This window comes from Lytechinus pictus, chromosome 8 (assembly GCF_037042905.1).
Source record: "Lytechinus pictus isolate F3 Inbred chromosome 8, Lp3.0, whole genome shotgun sequence".
Lineage (NCBI taxonomy): Eukaryota > Metazoa > Echinodermata > Echinoidea > Temnopleuroida > Toxopneustidae > Lytechinus > Lytechinus pictus.
In genome coordinates, this window is record NC_087252.1 from 434,413 (window position 1) to 457,785 (window position 23,373).

Consider the following 23,373-nt stretch of genomic DNA (forward strand, 5'->3'; position numbering starts at 1 on the left):
GAATAAAAAGAAAAAAACAAGAGTTAAGAGTTAGCTTTGAATTTCATATAGGACTTGAAAAAGACTTGTTGGTCTTTGTATGAGGGTATCCTTGAACATTCTAAACTTTAATTGTACTTGGAAATAATAATACAGGTTTAATGTCTGAATGAAATCTTATTGGACCACAGAAATCTCTTGGAATTACTGTAAATGGAATTATAAAATAATCTTATATGGATTGTCTTAACATATCAACTACTTAATTCTGGAATTCATGTAGACTTGTACAGAGATCACCCATTTCTAGTGGTCAATGGGTTAAGAACTTACTCTGGCAAGATGGTGAAGTTGACAACTGCTGTCTCCAAAAGATCTTGAAGTTCAATCAGGTCCTATCATAACAAAATAAAAGTTAATTTAAGAGAAATGGTACAAAGAAGAAAAACAACCAAACATTGATCATTTTCATTGCCAAGAACAAGATGTGACACAGTGTGATCACATAGGTCTGAATTCACAAAGGTGATTTTGGAACCGTGGTTTCAAAGAATGGTTATGCAGATTTCATCCTCCATTACAATGAATTCAGCATGTATATTGAGAAAGCATCTAATAGAAAATGGGCACTTTTGCCACAGGGAGCTATAAATTTCAACACTTGTTACTTATAAGTCACTGTATTAATGAGCCTAATATTTATGAACATTAATAAAACAAACAGTAAACTCATTAAAGCTCCATCCTTATTAAAAAGCATCAATTTTACTGTGCATTCATTCTCGGACTGTTTCTCAATTATAAGTGCTGAATTAAGCATAATCAATTGAAAATATCAGTATATAACACCATGGTTTGAAACCACAGATTCAAAGTCACCCTCTTGTTAAAATGGTCCATAGTCACTGCGTAAAAATAGCTCAAATAATAATAGTTAAATTTATAAAGCGCTTTTTGCCAGAGGATACAAAGCGCTGCTATTATTACTCCGGCTTTAGCTCGAGCTACCATCACCGGCGCTCAGTGCATGTAAGGAATTACTCCTGCCGGGTACCCATTCACCTCACCTGGGTCGAGTGCATTGACCAAAACTAAACACTTTGAAAAAAAAATCATTCCCACTCACAGTAGAATGGGTAATGTAAGATCATGCAATAAAATAGATGCAAACATTGAGCAAAAACAAAAGCAAAGCAATATTATATTTGTTTGAATAAAATCATTCCATATATCAGTTACTACATGTATTTTCATCTTTAATAATCACTTACATATTGCAACTCATTTGACTGTCAAGCAACAGATTACATATTGACTTTTTCTTTGTTTAGTGCAAATTTTGTGAAATTTCAAATGAAAATATTGCTAAGCAAACAAAATTGACAATGTGCAAAATAAATAATATCAAGCAATAAATAAAGCTGGTAACATATTTGTGAACACTTGTGGCTGACAAGGCATATCCAGTGAAATAATAAACAATGAATCACAAATAATGATATCTCATACATATGCATATCTTGCAAACTCATCTGCCTATATTCTCTAATAAACATTCAGATTTACCTATACTGTTGATAAAATAGTTGCAGCTGTCCATTGTCATTATTTTGGGAAAATTACAAAAAAAAATCTGTAATGTTACTAACATAAATCAGAGACACAATAAACTACTATCACTAAACACTAACTTATCATTTTCTCACTATTTTCATAGCTATTAATATTACTCATTCTGATTGTCAAAAGGGCAATGCCTTACATGATGTGTGTATATGACCTCGACATAAAAGATCGCTTGAAGTGATTTATCTCTGGTTGAAGTACATAAGAATGTTATAATGCTGAAATTTATTTAAGGGAAACTAAGCTTGCAGCCTTTGTAGACAGGTTGTCCTTCTATACAGGTGGATCGTAAAGCAGGTTTGACCGTATATATGCATTTTCTATAATGAGAATCAAGAGAATAGAATACTTCATAAAACTTGTGGTGATATGTTAGGCAGACCTTACCTGTGCTTCGTTGTCCAGTTCCTCAAGTTTTCTCTGAAACTTGTCGATCTCTGAGAAGGCATCGTCCAGGAAACAATCCCAGGTATATACCTCGGAATCAGAGAGGGCGCTGTTCAATGCTTCCACTCGTTCACCAAACTCAGCAAGGTCCTAGAGCGAGGTAATGAGATCAGGAAAATTGGAAAATCAGGATGCATTCGTGAAGAGATATAGTTTCATCAGAAAAATATAGTAAGTTTTGAAATAAAACGTTCTTAAGCATTAAAATCTGAATCATAGAAAGGATTTTCAATGTTTCAACTTGTTCATCAAACTCATAAAGGTCCTAGGAAAAAAATGAGAATGAAAATAAGTACAAACACTAACATCAGTTTGCTTTTCAGTTGCAAAGACACTTTACTTCACCAAAGAGAGATAGATTAAAATGACTTTGAATAGATGAACTTTCTAAAACACAAAGGAACAAATATTCACTTCTGAATCTGAGAGGTGGAGTTTAACGCTTCCACCCCATAAACCCCTGAAATGAAAGCTCAGTTTTTATTACAACTGATATAATAATAGCATTACGCTTTTATGAAGCGCTTAATACATCAGAACGTGTCTAAGCGTTTTACAGATATATTATTAACCCGGTTATCGGATTCAATCACTCATTCCAGCATACAATGTAAGCATATCCTCCACTCCTTTGGGAAAATTCAAGTCAGTCAAACTACAATGACTTTTACATCCTGCCACCCATTTAGCACCTGGGTCGAGAGTGGCAAAGTGTGGATTAACACTTTGCCAAAGGGAGCTAGACCGCGGTGGGATTCAAACACACAACCCTCTGTTTGCAAGGCGAGAGTCAGAAGCACTAAAGCATAGCTCTCCCACCTAATATTGACGGGGGATATTTTCCACTCTAATTATAGCCTAAGTGGGGGGAGGGGGAGTCTTTAGCTTACCTTTGTGATACTGGCTGATTCTTCCTGTATCCTTGGTCCAAGTCTCTGCTTGGCCAGAGAGACCTTGGTCTTGAGATTGTTCCATCGGCCTGGCGCTGCATCGTAGAGGGACTTGGTCCTCTCTGGCAGGGCTTGACCATACTTCTTGAGGAGTAGCACTGTCCTGTTCATAGCGGTGAACTGACCATCCATCTCTTGCTGTTTGGCAGAAACCTTTCATCACCATCAAACAATGAAACATTAATTTGTTTTCATATATCCTGAATATTCATACATTTTTACTATACACATTTATATCTAGGTGCATGTTCCTACTTCGACTACCCGCCTCAAAATACTCCTGATGAGTTTTTCATAAAACTGTTTGTAAGTTAAGAGTGACTTTACGAACAACTGGTGATCCTTTCTTTGGCGCTAAATCAACATCAATGAAAATTCGGTGTACATAGTAATTACCATAAGAAAGCTTGATATATATATGTTTGATAACATTGATCATTACATGCAATCAAGCCTACAAATCATCCAATTTATAATCAATTACTGAGTTTTGTGTTAATATTCGCATGAGGGTGGATTCACAAAGCTTTTCATTTGATCGTAAGGCTGATACTTATTTGATAACATTGATCATTACGTGCAATCAATCACACAAATCAACCTTACAATCAATTATTAATCTTTGTGTTACAGGCATCAGACAATCTTTCTCACCTCATTGAATATTCTCATCATCTTCATGAAGGAAGCTGTATCTCTCTCCTCACCACTAATGCTCTCTATCTCAGGCTCAATACGCTTCAAAAAGAAGTCTAGATCCATAAGAAGAGCTGTTACCTGTAATAATAATATGATGAAGATAATAATAATAATCTTATCTCATCTTGCACATTACCCTTTTCTATGTAAAAGCATTTTTGGGGGGTCACTTTTGTTCTTCAGTTTTTTCATGATTTGCAATTTACTTTGAATTTCAATGGAAATTTAACCATTTGCACAACCTATTGTGATGGCACACATGCATAATTAAATTCAATTGAACACGTAAAATGGTTCATTTATAATGGCCTCTCATGCAATTTTCTTGCTGAAAATAGAAGTCCTGTAGTAAAATAGAAATTACTGAACTAATCATTAAAATTAGTGAATTGCATTATTATTTCTCACTAGTTGACACTGATGACGTGGGATGCCTTGTTGTATGAATAGTTACCTGATCAGAAAGATACTTGGTGAAGGTCCACATCCACCTACTAGCATAGGTCGTCAGGACCTGCTTGATCGGTTCTAGGTCACAGCGGATCCAGCCGACATCACGTTGGTCTACCACCGCTATGATCTCATCTCGAGCAGTCTTCAAATAAAACAGAATTCACAAATAAGGGATCCATACTGTGCAGGAGAGTATCACACGTAGTCAGAAGTATGCATCAGAAATTGAGGTTTGAAACTAAATCCATCACTTGGATCAATAATATGCTTATTGTTTATTTTCTTTGATCTACCATCACACCCTTATCTACTATAGGTTATCGAAAAATTAATTAAATCCCCGGTGACACAAGATTTTCTCCTGCAACAATTGCTGCTGGTTTTATTTTGTCTAAGATGTAGGGTTAGAGTCAGGGCTGAAATAGGGTTTTATGTTATATTTAGGATAAGGTTTAGGGGAGGTATATTGTTAATACCACAGATGAAGTTGGTAATTTGATTAGCATGTAGAATTTATAGTAGAGCAATCATTGCCAGAGCTAACGTCATGGAACTAATTCCCCATCTCAACCTCAAAGTATTCATTCTAAAAAAGCATATGGTGTTTCCAGAGGTCAGTAGTCAACTGGTTAATCTCTCACCTTATAGATATCAATCTCACTATCAAAAAGATCTAGAGAGGGTACATCAACCTCTTCATCTTCATCTTTAGGTGTTAAGAAAGCTTTCTCAGCCGTTCCCATAGCTCCGGTATGACTGATACTGTAGTTAGATGCAGAACTGGCCCTGTATATAAAAAATTATTCAAAGTTCATGAAAATTGAAAAAAGTGCAGTAGCATATCCAGCATCAACTATGACAAAGCAACATATGGAGGAACGTACAAGCATAATTGGGTCACAATTCCCGCCTGACGAATGGACCAATGAGATGCTTTGTAGGAGATGATGCTGGATACAAGCATTCGGAGTGTTTTCTATCAACATTTCTGTCTGAGAAGTCGTTGGATCTGACTTCCTTGATTTTGATTGGCTGAGAAGCACAGGTTCTATGATGACTGTCAGATAGACTAGGATTTGTAGGACACAAAGTCCTTTCATGAAACCCTCCCCCAGTGATACAGGTAGACCTCATATTTGCTCCTTCAACAATTAAAAATCTTTGGCCCTTTATCATGATGTCAGTCCTGCCTACTAATCCTGAGAGATTGGTCAACAACAATGTCCTTAAAGGACAAGTCCACCCCAACAAAAATTGGATTTGAATAAAAAGAGAAAAATCAAACAAGCATAACACTGAAAATTTCATAAAAATTGGATGTAAAATAAGAAAGTTATGACATTTAAAAGTTTCGCTTAATTTCACAAAACAGTTATATGCACATCCCGGTCGGTATGCAAATGATGGAACTGATGACATCACTCACTATTTCTTTTGTATTTTATTATATGAAATATGAAATATTCTAATTTTCTCCACATTGTCCAGTGAAACAAAGTTTTATTTCTCCCTGAACATGTTGAATTACTATTGCTTAACATTATATGTTTCAGTCAAGTTGGTCCTTATTGTCAAATCTGCAAAAAGTTGAAATAATGTTTAATTCGAACAATAAAAAACAAAAGAAATAGTGAGTGAGGGACATCACTGATTCTCTTGTTGGCATGTGACTAAATTGTGCATATCACTATTTTGTGAAAAATAAGCAAAACTTTAAAATGTCATAACTTTCTTATTTTACATCAGATTTTGATGAAATTTTCAGCATTATGCTTGTCTGATTTTTCTCTATTTATTCAAATCAACATTTTTCTGGAATGGACTTGACCTTTAACACCCTGTTTTAGTCAACACATTTTTCTTCTATTCTAAGTGATTACAAACATTAAATCCTAGTCAACTAGAGATCTCACTGCTAATTCAAATTATCGATCCTCCTTGATTTTTATCCAATAAAAAGGGCAGCACTTGGTACTTTCTCCTCCAAAATTTATCATTAACAATAAATTTTGCTTACTAGAGTAAAATTACAAGAGGAACTGATCAGAGCAGTATCTTCAACAGAACAATACAAATTTATAGATTGGACGATTGTATGGAAAATATTAAATTGTAACTGAATACCATCTTACCTTCCGCTGTGGGCAGACTTGACTGAACGTTCAGAAGCAGCCGACCTCAGACGTGCAGACGGACTGAGTTTCTCGGGGTTACGGAGCGGATTGGGGGTCAGGCGACCGTGAAGGAACTCGTCAAAGGTCTCGTTGATGTCATGCATCCATAGGAATGTGTAACTCTTAAACAACTCCAAGAGTTTCTATTAGGAAATAAAAACATTTAAAAGCATCAAAAGCGGCTATGTTATCTAACCATAAAACTATCAAATTTATTATTTATTTCCTGATTTTAACACATTGTTTATCATGCAACTGATTAAATTTTCTAATTAGTCAACCATTTGTACATTATAAATGAGTATGCAAAAGGGTATCAAATTAATCAATACAAATTTTAAATTGTCAATATTAACATCTATAATTAAAGCATAATGTGAAACAATGAAATTTTGAAAAAGCAAAGAAGTTTATTCAACAAATATTCATTGATTCAAATTATACAAATGGGGCAATTCCATACAGTACATGTATGTCGAACCCCTTCATGCAGGATGTTCCTGAAATAACTTGACTGTTTTCTATTTAATAATTTTATCATGGCCATAGCAGTTCATCGGGTGCAGTCAAAGATTAAAAAAAAATGGAGATCAATAACTAGTACAAAAATATTGCCTTTGATTATTACATGGAATTGCCCTTTTTTTATTCTAATAACAAATACTTTCAAGTAAGAATGAATGAATAATTCCACAGATTTTCTTACCTTGCATTCTTCACTATTCTCGCTCACTAAACTGATGATCTTCTCACAAAGTTCAATGACCTCATCATCAACACTGATGTAATCCTTGTATCCACCCTGTAACAAAAAAAAATATTCAAAACCTTATTAACTACATTATAAAAGCCTATGAGACAATTACCAATTCGTAGTACTATACAGAGTGCTCTTTGGTCCTATTGAATCAAAATTCATTTTTGTATGTTTTAAGCACAGAATGACCTTGCATCCCCCAAAAGAAAAAAAAACTTGAATATCATTGAGAGACAACAGTAAAAACATTTATATTCTTTTTTCAAATCTTATTCCCAGCTGATTCATTAATGTGCTATGGCCAAACGTTTGCATGCTCAACAACATATTTTGTCCTCAACAAAAACAATTCTCATACTCAATTTGAATATTTCTTTTCCTAGTAAGTGTTACCATATATATACCTATTTACAAAATACAAATTATTTTTTACAACCCATTATCAATTGGATTACAGGAGAAAAAAAAAAGGAATTTCAATGTTAAGCACATAGATGTTGTTTCATCATGACTTTATTCAAGTTCAAAGACAATGATATAATATATATACATAAAGAGACCAGGTCCACCGTTTCCATTCCAAACAAATGACAGCTCAATACATGGATTACAAAACAAAATAAGTACCAAAATAGAGAAAATTATTTAGAGTAACATAAATGCAGGAAAATAATCTCTTAAAGCTGTCATTGATAATAAATATATATATTTTAAGCACTATATGAATTGAAAGTTTTTCCTCTTTCATCATCATTTAATAGAGATGCACTTTTACAGATAGCCACTCACCTCTGCTAGTGGACTAAGCATCTTGACCAGTGCTCCTCGAGACCTGAACTCCTCCAGCCATCGGTTGACATTCTCCAGGACACTGGTCACTGATGTACTCTGGTCAAGGGGAGGGGTAAAGGTCACTGTGTTCTCTACTAACTCCATACGGATGGTCAAGATAGGGATGTTGGGTTCCTCAGTCTGAAACATAGGGAAAGGATAGGAAATTGTTATTTTCATTATCATTATTCATAATCACTATAAGTATAAAGATTGTCACTATTATGAAAAGCATAAATATCATTATAAATATTAATACAAATTATCATTACTATTTATACTTATCATTATCACTATTCATTTGACTATAATAAAATGGACAATTCAACAAAAGTTTAGTGTACAAAAACACAAGCTGGATAATCAAATGCAAATAAGTTTAAAAAATAATTGATAAAAGAGTAAAAATGGTTATAAATTGACCAAGGTTCACAAAAGTTAAGTTCATTACTGTTGCCCAAATGCATACAAGCCTTCACAGAGAAAAGCATTGATTGAAAAATGCAAAATTATACACGAATATATGAAACATGGTTCACTGAGCTACATTTATTCATAAATGCTTTCATGGAAATCTAGTATGAAGTGCAAAACTGTAAGAACCTATTTCTACTACTACTCGTGCTAATAATCAGTCATTTAAAGTAATTAATTTACACTTTACAATGGATATTACATAGCAAAGCATGTCCTTATTATTAACAAAACAACATATAAGCAATAAAAAATAAACCTAGAAAGTTGGCAGAGAGTGTTAGGCACTGAGTTCATCAAATTTTGATTTTTTTTTTTAGAGACAGCAGCCTCAAACTTATCTAAATGATGATCAAAATTTACCTCAGACACATTAGCAAGGACCAGTGTATTGAGCATGGATCTAAGACTCTTTAGACAGGTCTGCTTTAGACCATCCAGGACCAGGGCATCAATGTGGTCTACATACTCCTCCCATGCTGGTGAAGCTCGGCTGATCTGGACTACCTCAAATGAGTTCTGTAGCATGGCATGGATCCGTAGACCAGATGGTTTGATTAGTCTCTCGATCTCCTCATTTAGGGTTCTAGAAGTGATAGAGTTTCAAGATAAAATGCATAGTAAAATACAAGTAAATTACTGATCTCTGGAACACAATTGTTAACAATTAATCATAAAGTTATTTGTTGCAGATTATAATGTCCAACAGGGCCAATTTTAACAATAGCAATCATCATCATATGAAATTTCCAACTGATTGCACATCTTTGTGTTAGGAACTAGACTTTTGGTTATTTCAGCGTTTTTTCTGGTTACAACAACTTTTCTTATTGTAATCTCTTTATTTTCACAAAGGGGTTTCTTTTTCTTAGGGGGTGACTACACAAGTCCTGTTCAGTGCAGGTTACAAGACCTGGGGGTGTTTCACAAAGATTTAAGCATGACTTAGAGTCGCACTTAAATATCGACTTGCGTGCGGTATGAAAAGCTTGAGCGCATTGGTAAGATCGTGTCATGAGGACGCGCACTACTGCGTATCTATCAATAAGGTCGCGCGTTGCATATCATGTTCGTGTCAGCATTTAAGTCATATCTAAATCTTTGTGAAACACCCCCCAGGAATCGGTGTTGAAAGTCTTCAGAGAAAAGGCACTAACATGCATTACATGCATGATATAGATATTGTCATCACCCATGTCATCAGTTACAAACAATCTTGTATTTACACGATATATGCACAACTTCCACTCCCTGGCGAGTATTCAAATCAATACAATAAAGCATCACCCTCACCTCTGCCAATCCAGCAACTTATCCATAGAATAGCTGACCATCGCAGCCCTGCATTCAAAGACGTCCAGAGCCCCGCTTGACCACTTCTGGGTGATCTCAACCATCTCTTGGCAGTTTGACTGGACGATGGCCAGCGTCCGGTGAAGGTCAGCTCCGACCATAGATGAAGCAAGTTCAATGAAGTCAGCACTCTCTGTTGTCTTCCAGGTGTAGTGACTTAGGCCTTGCTCCAACAGCTGGAAAGGGTGAAAGTAAAGCAGAGTTTGTTAAGTTCTCTATATACAATCAACTTTGCCAAAGTCAAACTTACATGAAGTCAAAGGCCTTTTAAGTCATCTTCTTTTTTTATTCTTTTGTTTTTAACCGTTTATAAGTCAAATATTTCTAGTCAGTCACAATAGATTTTACTTAGGCAATGTTGACTGCACTTTAGACATTGTTCATGGATTTACCTATCCAAGAGCCATTACCCAAATATCTGTTGTAGAAAGAGTTGCAATCTAACATAACATAACATAATCATTCAAATGCGTGTAATTGGGAATTGTGATATACTTCTTAAATTTCATTAAAACACAATCCTTTCTGCAACAGGCCCTTTGCAATACCATATGATTATTCACATCATTTGAATAGCTTGCTACTAATCCAACATTACCTTTTCCACTGATTACATATTCTCCTACAGCTGTTAGCGATTTGTGATTTAATATGACGTAACTTGCTATGGCTTTGTCAATGGCATACAGTATTACACGGAAAGAAGATAAGTGGATATGCACAAATGCACCCAAGGGGTGGGAATGTATGAGTTTGTGACTTGATTTAACAATGGCTGCATAGTTTTCTTCTAGAAAATTAGCTTAACGGTAATATCAAAATAATTATTGATGTAAATCGAAGTCTCTAAAAGCCCCCACCCCACTACCCTCAGTGTGACTTACATGGTCAATCTTTCCTAGCTTCCTCTCAAACAATGGTCTCTCAAAGTCCACTATGGATCTCATGGCTTGGTTATACTTGGACACTATGGTCTCCAGCCTCGCCGCAGTGGTCCTTAGGGTTGCCCCATCGGTGTGTCTCAGAAGCTCTCTCACACCGTCAGGAAGCTTGACATTGAACGGAGGCTGGGCAAGGTAGTGAACTTCACGAAGGAGGAGCAGCAGCTCGGGGTCAAGGTTCACATGAAGGACCTGGGGTCGGAGTTCGGTCTCCTCATCATAGTCTTCAGCAGTCTGCAAGTTAAAGATTAAGTGTGAATTTCCATATCTATTTTTTTCATAAAAACCCACAAACGCATATTTACAAAGATACCAATTCACTCTTTGCCACAATATAACAGATTTAGAAGAATTTATGCTCATGTTATCTAGATCCTAGATTTTCTTCGACATGATACAAGAACCACAAGACTACGACACTGAACCAGGACCTCAACAAGTACTTTCCTCTCCAAATATTTTATTTTCAAAAAAAAAAATTATAGGCTAATTTATTCTCTGTATTCTTAAAGGTATCTTCAAAGGGAATCTGTCAATGAGAGACAACATACAGTGTTGGTCATTTCGCTCCCCCTATAAATAGATTATCTGTCTTAAAGCGTGAGTTTGGTACAGAAATCTAATTTCAATAGGAAATGGTTGGAAGCAATCCTCAAGTGTTTATCACACTCCAGAGTACTTATTTCGAACAACTAAGTTTGATTGAAATAATTTACTTCATTACCAAACAGCATGTGGGAACACACTACAGTGTGGTCTGATCTTCATTTGTTCATTACTCTGTAATCATTCATTTCCCTGAAGAAAAAAAATCACTTGACAGATATCATTTAATTATAAGTTTTAGAATTCTGTGCAAGTTTTGTTCATTTTTGTGAGCATTTCATTTTCCTTTCACACCAGTACCAGAGTTTCTCTTTGAATATCCCCTTATTCCGTAATGTTCTTACTTATGATTGATTTTGGGACCTAAAAATGACTTGCGATTGATTACAGGTTTCTTGCAAAACCCCATTAGTCCCTGATGTTCTTACCAGGAGAGGTTGTTTGAGTCTGTCTCTGAGCTCACTATGAAGCATCTTCTGCCAATCAGTAACACTCTTCTCTTCATACTTTGAGAGGTCTGTCATTGTGTCATTGAAGATGTCCCTCAGATGCCATCCAGCATCCCCGTCCAGGGAATGTGGACTCACCCGTTTCAGCTTCTCCATGGGTTCCTGTGTATAAAGTGGACCATTGCATTATCATATCAGGGATGTGAAAGGAGCTACTGTAGTGAGATGCACCAGACATTACACATGCATCGTCATCCTATGAAAGGTTTGTAAGTCTCATACTAGATGAATACATATCTAGACTGTACATTTTTAAAAAGGGGCTCTTCAATAGTATGTTTACTTCACCCTAACCTTAACCCAAGACAATTTTTCCAACCAATCCAGCCAAAAGGTACGGACAATTCCATAAGAAATCATGAGCAATCATGTATTTCAAATCGAACATGTTAAAGCTATTTAGGGAGATATCAAAGTTTGATTCAAAGGAAGCCAAAATAAAGGGAAAATCACCCAAAACTTCTATAAGGCTGGAGGCATTAAAAAAACATAAACAGGGGGTCCAGTTGAAATGTGACAAAAGAGCCAGAAAGTACTTTCAATCATAAATTACCAGGCTCCAAGTTTCAGGATATTGCTCCTCAACTAGCATCACTGTTTAGGATAGACCATATAGAGCCAATCTTTGAGCTTACAATGAAGTTACTCATTCGTTCATCAGGCCTACAATATTAAATAAATAAATTACCTTAATCCTCCGTTTGAGTGCTCCAACCCATGTCAGCTTACAGACTATGGGAGGCAGGTTAGCATGAAGAGGAGGCTCAGAAGACTTAGCAATGAACATGGTCCTGACAGCTATCAGCTCATTGGTGAATGATGTGATCAAGGCCTGGTCCTTGTCCTTTAGGTATTCCTGGACCATCTCACGGCCGCTGACACCCTCGAAGACCTCTAAGAGTCGGAGCTGGGAACCAATGGATGGACATTGACAGAAGCTCTGTCGCAAGACACTGGCTAATCGCCTCTCAAGATCCTGAAAGATAAAAAGATTCAAGAGTCTTAAAAATGACCGACAAATAATGCAAGAAGCAAAATTAATAAAGAACTCTATGAGCCGTAGCAAGGAACCGATGGACGGACACTGACAGCAGCTTTACCAAAGAATGCTGGCTAATCGCCTCTCAAGATCCTATAAGAAAATAGATTTAGGAGCCTTCAAAACTGACTAACGGTTATTTCAAGTTGCAAAAATAATAAAGACCTTCTTTCTTTATTTATTCTAAATATGATCTTATATTTTTCAAGGCATTGAAATCCATATTATCAATGTTCTGGGAACTGAACTTGTACTAGGCATCTTGGCTTTATGTACATTTTCAATCAAGGATGAAATAAAATTGAAATTGAATTGAATAAAAATATAAGCTCAATCTCGGACCCTATGGACTGCAGCATATATCCGCATCATTTAGGGTTTTACACATAAGATTACTAGTATATGAACCTTCTACAAAATAACCTATTCCTTTTGACAACAAATGAAGGTCATATGGAGAAAAAGTGTACCTTTACAACAGATCTAAACATGAAGAATGCCTTCTCAAATGCCTGGCTCTCTGTGATATCCAATATATCAGTGACCTCTGACCCGAAATGATCCATTGAGGTGGTGAACTCGAGGTGGATCTCTCTGACGAGTGCATCCAAGCTCTTGGTACCTGCTCCGCCCACCTCAGCGGCCTTCTGGAGGAGATTGAAGTGACGGGTGGTTTGGACCAACTCAAGAAGGTCATTGCATCTAAAATCAAAACAAAATATCAAATTATTTATCACAACATGTTTGGCATCTCAAAATCCAAATGCTAAATAGCCATTGTGAAGCTTCCGGCATGCACTTCTTAAAGCCAAGGTTTACAGTCCTGGAGGGACTGAGATAAAAGTGGATAGAAATTGAGGTGAAATGGAAAAGCAAGAAAGTGGAGATTGGAAAGTAGAGCATTTTTTTTATTGAGTAGAGTCCTTAAAAGTATGACATGAGAGATGGGATTGTTTTGCCTCTCCGTGAAGCTATTGATCAGATTGAAGAAAGGAGCATTTCTTGGAGACCAAAAGAAAGATATTGACCAAAACTTGATGTGTATGTATAAAATAGGGGTGTATACAACAGAAGGGAGTTTTACCTTTCCATGAAGCTGTTAAGCAGATTGAAACAAGGAGCATTCCTAGGAGGCCATGGGGAATCACTCCATTCATCTTCATGAATGACCACAGCACTGTTAGTACTGGTATCCCTCCATACTTCAGTGGATGACTGTCTGGTGGGAGGACGCTTCTGAGACCCGCTGTACAGACGACTGTTGTACAGGACACCCTTGGGTGGATTCAGGTTCCTAGAGTAAGATTGATTGTAATCATTTCTTTATTTCAAAGAAAAGCAGCATACAAATGAACAAAGGGAAACAATGAAAGAGTAACTAGCAAAACAAGGTCCTTGAACCTATACTGGTTCAAGGCAGGCTGAAATGTACATAAAAAGTAAATTAAAAAGACATAAGATATTGATTGCAAACAAAAAGCATGCAATAAAACTGATTAGGTGAATTTGCATTAAGATTTAAAAAATAGCTTTAAATAGAGACTTGCTTACATGAGCAAAGGCACAAAAAAATGGCATCAACAATGGAGCATTATGGTAGCAATAATCAGTATACATATTAACGCAATATTTTTCATAAAGGAAGGCAGAAGAGAGAGAAAAAAAATCATATAGAAGATTAATAGAGTAATATAGAAGATTAATGGAGTATTTTAGTGTGTTTCTGAGAGCCGCTGTACAGACGACTGTTGTACAGGACACCTTTAGGAGGGTTCAGGTTCCTAGAGTAAGGGTAATATAGAACATTAATAGAGTATTCTAGTGCGTTTCTGAGAACCGCTGTACAGATGACTGTTGTATAGGAGGGTTCAGATTCCTAGAGTAAGGGTAATTAATAGAGTGAAGTATAGTATTCTAGTGTGTTTCTGAGAGCTGCTGGTCCAGGTCAGGTGCAAATCCTCATTCATGACTGCATACAATAACCAAGACGTCCACAGAATAACACTTTTTGACAGACTGATGCAAATTTACAAGGCAGAGGGTGTTCCTGATGTAATGAAAGCAGTCTTCTCCTTCAAAGAAGCTTGTCACAAGTACAGGGATAAGAGAGCATGATGGAGAACTTCTGCGTAATGTTTTGACTTCCTTGTGCATCAAGTGTGATCCAGGTTGCACATTCTTACATACTTAGGTAATTCTATTTCATGACAGTTAATTCTAGTTATACTTTTTTTTTATTTGAATATTGATCGACTGTAACTGGGCATTTTAGTTTAGAATTTGATGGGAATGATGATGATGCACAGTATTTGTATAGCGCCATATATCTGTCTGAATGGATAGAATTTGATTCCCTTTCGCTATTCCAGCCAAAGAAGGCTTGTATGAGCACCAACATATGAAAAAGGGAACACTATGCATTGCAGCAGAAACTTTTTTTCTTTTGGCTTGCAAAGGGTAAAGCTGATACTTGTATTACATAAAAGAAATAAGCAGCGTTTTCCATCAGTGGTGGTGGCAGTATATATAAAAGTACAAAAATGATAAAGTTTCAAAGTCAAGGTGAGTAGGAATTTCAGGCAACAAAATTTAAATACTGCTATCAAACATTGTTTTTTCTTTCTGTTTATGTATTGCTTTGTTGTAAAGTTTATAGCTTCAGAAGCGTTTCTATCAAGACAGATATGATCAGGTGAAATGCTCAGAAGGAACAATCAACATATTTAAAAATTAATGTCGAAAATATTTATTTGAAAGATTACAAAATATCTTAAATTGAATCTTGATAAACAATATGTGTGCATGTGTGTGTGTGTGGATTTTTGTATGTATTTTTCTTATTTTCTCTCTAGATTATCATTGTATATATTTTTCATCTCATTCTTGCTGTAATGTTCTGTGTAAGGGGCCCCTCTCACAAGCTCTGCTTCTATGGAGTCCCAAACCAATCATGTATTCTCATTTTTTGTTAAACTGTGTAATATGTCTCTTGTTTTGATTGGTTTTACTTAAACTTGAACAAAGTGATAGGAAAAAGCAGTAATTTGAACACAAATATGTGCTGTTGTTTACAGCATATAGGGTAAAGCTGCCTTTTGCTACAGTTTAACACCAAGGAAATAGGTGATATTATATCAATATTTATAGTAGCGTGTGCCAGATCCGGCTTAAACAGCAATCTGTCAGATTCCCAGCCAGCAAATTCCAGCGGCCCACAGGTACTGTTGCATTGGCTACCGGTAGCAGCTGTTTGCCGCTCCTGTGCCGCTGCAGCCACTGATGGCCCACCGACATTGTTACGCCTGGTGCACGAAGCAAACTGGGACAAGCGGGCCACCTCCGAGCCGGCGTTTAAATTCCAGGTGGCCCATCGGCGGCCTAAAGGCGGCAATTTCAGCATTTCTCTAATACATCATCTGTTCAAAAGACACATCATTTTGTGGATGAGTGATACATGTGAACCAAATTAACACCAAACTCAGTTTTCTTTTTATTTTTTGTGATTCATCAAATTGAAAGAATAACTTGTTCTTTTCGAATGATCTACTAAGTTTGCAGATCCAACTTTACTATGATGAGATTACAGTTGCTAACACCTTGAGATGTACTTGACTTGCATGATTTCTACCCACTTCCTGTATACTAAGCAGGTGAAAGGAATTTAGTCTCTCTTCGACACCATGTACCGTTTGAGTAGACTGTAATTCTGCACCTAGTACATGGGCATTTTATACATGTGCATTTTAATCTCACCTCTGGGATGCTACATGTGCATCTGCCACAATTCTGTTTTCAGATGTTTTATGCAAATGATGAACTAAGTTTATCTTGAATATTCTGAAAAGTAATCGAGGCCAGTGTGTAGATGTGTGCATACACAAAGACAGATTCAGAGACCAATAAAGCCACAAAGGACAGAGGAAGCATTCTGAGGATGGTAAGAGCAATTGATTGCCATGGAGTAGTCTCCAACAGATAAATAGTTTTGTATTCTCTATATTATCATTGCAGCTAAAGGTAGCTCAAACAAAGACAGATTCAGAGTCCAATAGAGCCACTGAAGACGCAGGAAACATTCTGAGGATGGTAAGGGCGATTGATTGCCATTTATCAGATTACATCTTCAACTTCTAAATTTTAATTACTTTTGTGATAACCAATTCTCCTAGACTTCAGCTTAAGTATATGCAGGAGTAGTCTCCAACAGATAAATAGTTCTATATTCTCTATATTACCATTGCAGGCAAAGGTAGATCAAATACAGACAGATTCAGAGACCAGTAAAGCCACTAAGGACACAGGAAACATTCTGAGGATGGTAAGTACAGGAACTTGTGACATGACAATATTTGAAGTGTGCTCCATATACATGTACGTTATTTATAACTCATTCAAGCAACTTTTAAAGGAACACATATCAAATGGTCTAGATTTAGAAATCTAGTGAAAGTGAACCACCTACAGTATACAAGTAGCAAATAGGCATGAGTTCGATGGCGCGAGATTTTGCGTAAGGTGAAAGAAAGATGCTCTATTTAACGAATCAGAATAATCGCTATTTGTGTTGTACAACACCTTTCAAGTTAGCGAAAATACAAACAATCCAGCCAATCAGAGACATGTACCCTACAAGGTACCGTGCAAGGTACCGTACATAAGGTACTTTGACAGAGTTTGTAAAGGATATCAAGGTCGGTATGGTACTGGGGAAAGACTATTGTGTTATAGATTTTGAGGAGGTATGAGCAGGGACGTCTCTTGGACATGTTTGATGGAGATGAGGTGAAAGTCCTTGATTTTGAAGAAAATGATTTTATATTCATTTTTAGCGCCAGGGAACCCCAAATATGGGAACACCTATTGCACAATTTGTTAATGATTTGAGAGATCAAACAGTAAGGCAACGTGTCAAAAGTCTTTGCCGCATCTTTAAGAATGAATTCCTTGACTAAAGTGATATGCATTATTTTGTCTATGATAAAATATGAGCATTGGTAGTCAAAACCTGCTTGCAGGATTCCTGCAGGAAAGGCATGGCTCTGGCAATTGACAATATACCTATCAAACCCATCGACACAAATATGAATAATTATCCCAAGATACATTGTATATCAATTTTCATAGATCAAAAATAAAGAAGGTCTCCACTGAATCCTAATGAGCAACGATAACTCAGATTTTTACATATTATATGAAGAGTAAAATCCTTGGTTAAAAAGGAAGGAATTCCTCAGCTCTCTTTATTAGTATACAGCCATGTTATATGTACTACAGTTTCATTATATTGAGGAGGACTATTTAACACAACTTGCTTTATCTTATAGCTGCAAGTGCAGTTGAAGAATTTTCTTTATTTCTGGTTTCATTTCTCAATTCATCCAAATCAATTCATAAAAACAAGTTCTTTTTATGTGGACTTCCAAACATGAAATAAGATCTAGAAAACAGAAACATTTTAACCACACTTTGTCATATGGACCTGTGTAAAGAACAGACTTACATTGCTTCTGCTGTCTCTGAGACTCGTTCAGCGTTGAGTTCATCAGCTTTGTCCTTGTTGTCTAGGTAGGTTCCCCTGTACGCAGCGCAGACTTTGAGGGCCTCCTTTAAACCTGCATATGACTGTATTAAAAAGAATATACCATGAGCAAGCTGGAGTTCTGAGCCATTTTATTGATAATCTTCTTGTATTTTCATATCCACATACCAGGTATAGATTCTCTTCAAATTTATCTGATGTAAAACCATTAATTCATTCATGCATACACTTGACTGTCTATAAATTTATTTTAAAACTGAAACTTAATTCACATGTAATCTTCCAGTTTCTTATCTCATTTTCTTACTTATCACTCAAACTGCATTTTTCGTAAAATATCAAAATACTTTAACCCTTTGCGTGCGACGGGCTTCCACAGAAGCCCAGCGAGTCGTTCACTTAGCTACGACGGGCTTCTACAGAAGCCGAGATTTTTTTTTGTCTAATTCGATGAAGTTTTTCAGCTTTTTCGTAATTGTTATGTACTAAAACCTCTGCCATTATTTCCTTTATAAACCTTTTTCGATAACAGAATGAAAAAAATATACAGCTACGTGGGGAAAAATCCCGAAAATAGGAAATCATTTCAACTTTACCCGATTTTTTCGTTGGATTCAGACGGGGACGAATAAATTTGGTGACGAGCACGTACGCGCACGCAAAAGGCCTGATCACGTGACATGTTCGGATCACGTGATTTGATCCATATCGTACACCAACATCTTTTCTGCAAGATCGTCACATAATAAGCTACGCGTTTATTCACCATTTTCGTCTTATTATTTGTTTCATTAAGGAGATTTCACTCTAGAATGATATCTCCTCGGTTTCATCGATCGATTGTATTTTCAGAAAAACAAAAAAGCTTGTACGAGAGTAATGTCTTAGTACTTTGAGCTGATCTCGGTACACTTTTGAACTTTTTCACTCCCCATAATATAATCATCTCTCTTCTTCTCATTATTTTTGTCTACTATGCTGTAAAAAAAAGAGAGAGAAAAGAAAGCAGTTTAGCGCACCATTCATCTTATGCTCTTTTCAAAAGGGAAACGTCCATGTTTTTTCATGATATCCGCACTACCCGAACAAAAGAAGGTCAGGGCAGCCACTCAAACAAAATCCTTCCGAAAAGAGCAGGATACAGATGGTCAACGCCCCGAACAAAAGGAAGATTAGTGTTTATCGGCAGGATGACCCATTGAACGCTTTTCGTACTTAGCAATACAAAAAGCTTTTATGACTACTTTTTTTTATTTCGACCAACATACCGGAACTAAAACAACAAACTTTGTCTCATTTACCAACAACTCGTAGGTGCTTATGACATCCGTCAGTGATTCAAAGCGCTTCCCCTTGGTGATGATGCATATAAGGATGAAAGAAGAACCATTTAGGGAAATTGTAGAAAAAAAATGTTCAGATGTCACGGAGAACGAGAGAGAATGAGAGACAGAGAATAAAAGGGTTAATAGACAAGTGCGCTTTGCTAAAATCCATGAATATCCACTTAAACGAATAACAACATGACTTTATTTTTGGTTATAGATTACAAAAAAAAAATCCCACAACGTTTGTTTGTCGCAACTCGGTCCTCGGACCCTTGTCAAACTGATGACTTTTTTTTAAATTATTTTTGTGTGGCATACCCCTCCCCCTCCAGATAGAAATGTTCTGACCTGCACTCTAATATTGCTTGTTTGTCTCCTCTCTCCGATTTTCTGTTTTTTTTCGCCAATTTCTTATTTTTTTTACCGGCGAAAAGCGTGGTGGAAAAGATTTATTTTAAAAAAATCCGACCCACCCGTTTTTGTTCCCGTTACTGCAAACAAACATTTGGGTCGCTTACCCTGGTTAGCATCAAAACCAAAATATCTTATTTCTTACATAAAAAACAGGGGCCGCTGAGCGTTTTTGATAATGGAGGGGTTGAGCCGATAGTTGGAGGGAGTGGACCGGCCAAAAGAAAAATTACATATTTATATAGACTTCGGATTTTTTGTACATGTTTGCTGAAGGGGAGAGGACTGAAACTTCCTACCAACTCCGCCACTTCTGTACTATTAGCTTGAACGATTAAAACGAGAGAGGCAAAAGTGAATTTATATAATAATAATAATAATAATAATATGCAACATTTATATAGCGCTTGATACAAATGTTTCTAAGCGCTGCATACTATTACTATTATGATTTGTTTTAATGATTTATTAATTACCATGATTACTTTATGTGTTTTTGGTTGTGAAATCAAGGAGACAAATAAAAAATAGAACAAAACGAAAGAACAAATAAAAAACACTTTTAATTGCAGATGTTATAATTTATTCAGGAAAAAAAATAATTTCTCTTACTTTTAGTAGTTGCTGGCATGGCTCTTTTTGAGGGAAAAGTAAAATAAAGAAAGAAAAACGTAGAAAGTGACAAGGAGAAAATCGGGAGGTATGATTTCAGACTTACAATTTTAGTCACTCGTACTCGTGTAACTTTGAAATAATTTCAGGATTTTACAAATCGAATACTGGTGCGCAAGCTTCAGGAAGAAAATTATTTTACTATTACAATAGCTGCGTGGCAGATCGAATTAAATGAGACATATAATTTACGAGAAAAATCTAAAAAAAAATGACTTTTACTGAAAGATGGAGGCCTCTGTCTTGCCATATCCCTAAGCCCCAAGTTCACAAAAAATAGATTAGTCGTGCATTTTCTTTTGCGATAGATATCTACCCACGTTATTGGAAATGGAAGATGATATAGAATTTATTGTGAAATGACAGTTAAATATTGTAGTAGTTTTAAAAGGTTTTTCGGGACTTTTTTTGAGAATCTGAGAGTAAACCCCCCTAAATTTTCGACATGATGGCCACGATGCAATAGGATGAGAGGCTCACAAATGCAACAATCTCTGATCAATACAAGTTGGCAAAATCGAGGCATACTCTCGGAACGATTTCCGATGAAGAGAGAGGAAGAGAGAGAGGGGGGGGAGTTAGAAGTAATGTAAAATGACAGGTACTGGGAAGAAATAAATCAGAGAGAATGGATAGAGGGGAATGGGGCGGGTATATACCTCGTAATCCAAATCGGGGAGAAGGAAGACGATACATATATCATTTAAATGAGAAGAACTAAGAGGGAAAAAAAAGGTGTAGAGGGGAGGGGATATTGAAATACATTAGATATAGGAAAGGGAATGAAAGCGGTAGATAATACATTCAGTTACGAGTTAGAAACCAGGGAAAGGGAAAACGAAAAAAAAATTCCATTAGTACCGTTTTTAAATACATGTAGACTACTACACTTTATATTGACAAATGCGCAATAACCCCCCCCCCAAAAAAAAAAAAAAACATCCGCCAGTCACATAGAATGATTTCAGTAGCTTTCCAGTGCCCCTGGTGCACTTTGAAACCCATCCCCCCCCCCCCGCGTTCTTTCATTCTCTCATCTTATTGCTATTATTTTTGTCTTCTTTATATTTCAGAGAATAAAGCAATTTAGAACACCGTTTATCCTCTACTTTTTCGAAAATGAAAACGTCCTTGTAGTTCTTGATCTCGGCACTCCCAAACAAAAGAAAGTCATGGCGGACCAAAAAAAAAAATCCCTTATAAAAAGAGCAGGGAACAAATAGCCAACGCCCTGAATAAAATGAAGATTAGTGATTTCGTCAGGATGACCTACTGCTTTTCGTATTTAGCAGTACAAAAAGCTCTTAGGAATACTGCTTTTCATATTACGACAGTAACATTTAAACAATGTAAATGTCTACTTGTTTATTGAAAAACCATGCAGGCGCTTAAGAAATGGCAAGAACTTTTCTTCTTGAGCATGACAGCACTTTATCAAAAAAGAAATACTCCCCCTTTTTGTGTACGTTTCCTGAAGGGAGGGGGGGGGTGGACTCCCGCCTCCTACCAACTCCAACACCCCTGTACTGTTTTAATTGAACGATAAAAAAGAAAGAGACAAAAAGTGATACAAATCTTTCATGATTTATTTATTAATTTTGTTTTCGATTATGAAAAAACCCAGAACGGTAAAAAAATGAATAAAATGGAGGAACATAATAAAACACTTTTAATTTAGATGTTACAATTTCATTAGATGAAAATAATTTACTTTCTCTCATTGTGACCAACAGTAGTCGGTAGCATGGTTATTTTGGAGGGAAAAGAAGATAAAGAAAAATGAAACGTAGAACGAGACGAGGAGAGCGTTGGGAGGTATGATTTCAGATCCACTATATAATTTCAAACTTATTTACACCCTTCACTCTTTGAAATTGCAACGGAAAACATATCGAATACTGGTATGTAATCTTCAGGAACAAAATTGTTTTTTTTAAATACAAACCATAATTTATGAAAAGATACCAAAGACGATATTTAGTGAAACGTTGAGGCCACCGTCTTGAAGCCCCCCAAAAATCATGAAATAGTTTCAGACTTTCGTTGCGCGGTGTTAAATCATCATCATCGCACTTGCAAGAGAAAATTCGTGCTTTTTTGTTCATTCTGGAAAATAAAGGTATTTGGTATGCTGTGATTTCACCCAAAACGGATTATCGTTGTAATTATACACTTTGCAAATGATCTCTCTACAAGGAGGTAAAGAGACAATTCATGAGTAGCGGGACAATAGGCAATGAAAAAAAGCACTAGAGCAGACAACAAAGCGGTATCGATCGAACCCGACCTGTCCGCGCGTGCTGATTGCCCTTACGCATTTTTGTACACAGTGCCTATTGACTTGGGGGAAAAGCGAAGATTTTACAATATGACATGACTTTTTCCTCATAAATTTCTTAACTATTCTGTTGATTTGAGAAGCGAAACCTGTATTTCTAGAAATAAAAATGTCTGATCTTTCATCTTTACATTTACTAAAAATCCTGAAAATACATCAGTTTGGCGCAATTAGCAATTGATTGGGAAAACACCGCCACAGATCCAAATACCAGCAATGTACCAAAACGGCTCCGCCGCAGGGAGAG

The 23,373-nt window shown here is 36.2% G+C and overlaps 1 protein-coding gene across 1 annotated transcript in view; it reads right to left on the reverse strand.

Annotated features, from left to right (window-relative positions):
• The window catches only part of LOC129266393 (uncharacterized), a 47,855-nt gene that overhangs the window by 13,388 nt on the left and 11,094 nt on the right, over window positions 1-23,373 (reverse strand). Inside the window, exons 9-25 of the mRNA XM_064103209.1 lie at window positions 18,339-18,460; window positions 13,923-14,132; window positions 13,309-13,540; window positions 12,488-12,775; window positions 11,719-11,901; window positions 10,628-10,918; window positions 9,684-9,919; window positions 8,754-8,976; window positions 7,875-8,057; window positions 7,035-7,130; window positions 6,287-6,471; window positions 4,796-4,940; window positions 4,156-4,296; window positions 3,657-3,779; window positions 2,943-3,155; window positions 1,993-2,142; window positions 313-374 (exon numbers count right to left, since the gene is read on the reverse strand). Coding sequence (XP_063959279.1) covers window positions 313-374; window positions 1,993-2,142; window positions 2,943-3,155; window positions 3,657-3,779; window positions 4,156-4,296; window positions 4,796-4,940; window positions 6,287-6,471; window positions 7,035-7,130; window positions 7,875-8,057; window positions 8,754-8,976; window positions 9,684-9,919; window positions 10,628-10,918; window positions 11,719-11,901; window positions 12,488-12,775; window positions 13,309-13,540; window positions 13,923-14,132; window positions 18,339-18,460 — 3,083 coding nt within the window. The remainder of the gene's footprint in view (window positions 1-312; window positions 375-1,992; window positions 2,143-2,942; window positions 3,156-3,656; window positions 3,780-4,155; window positions 4,297-4,795; window positions 4,941-6,286; window positions 6,472-7,034; window positions 7,131-7,874; window positions 8,058-8,753; window positions 8,977-9,683; window positions 9,920-10,627; window positions 10,919-11,718; window positions 11,902-12,487; window positions 12,776-13,308; window positions 13,541-13,922; window positions 14,133-18,338; window positions 18,461-23,373) is intronic.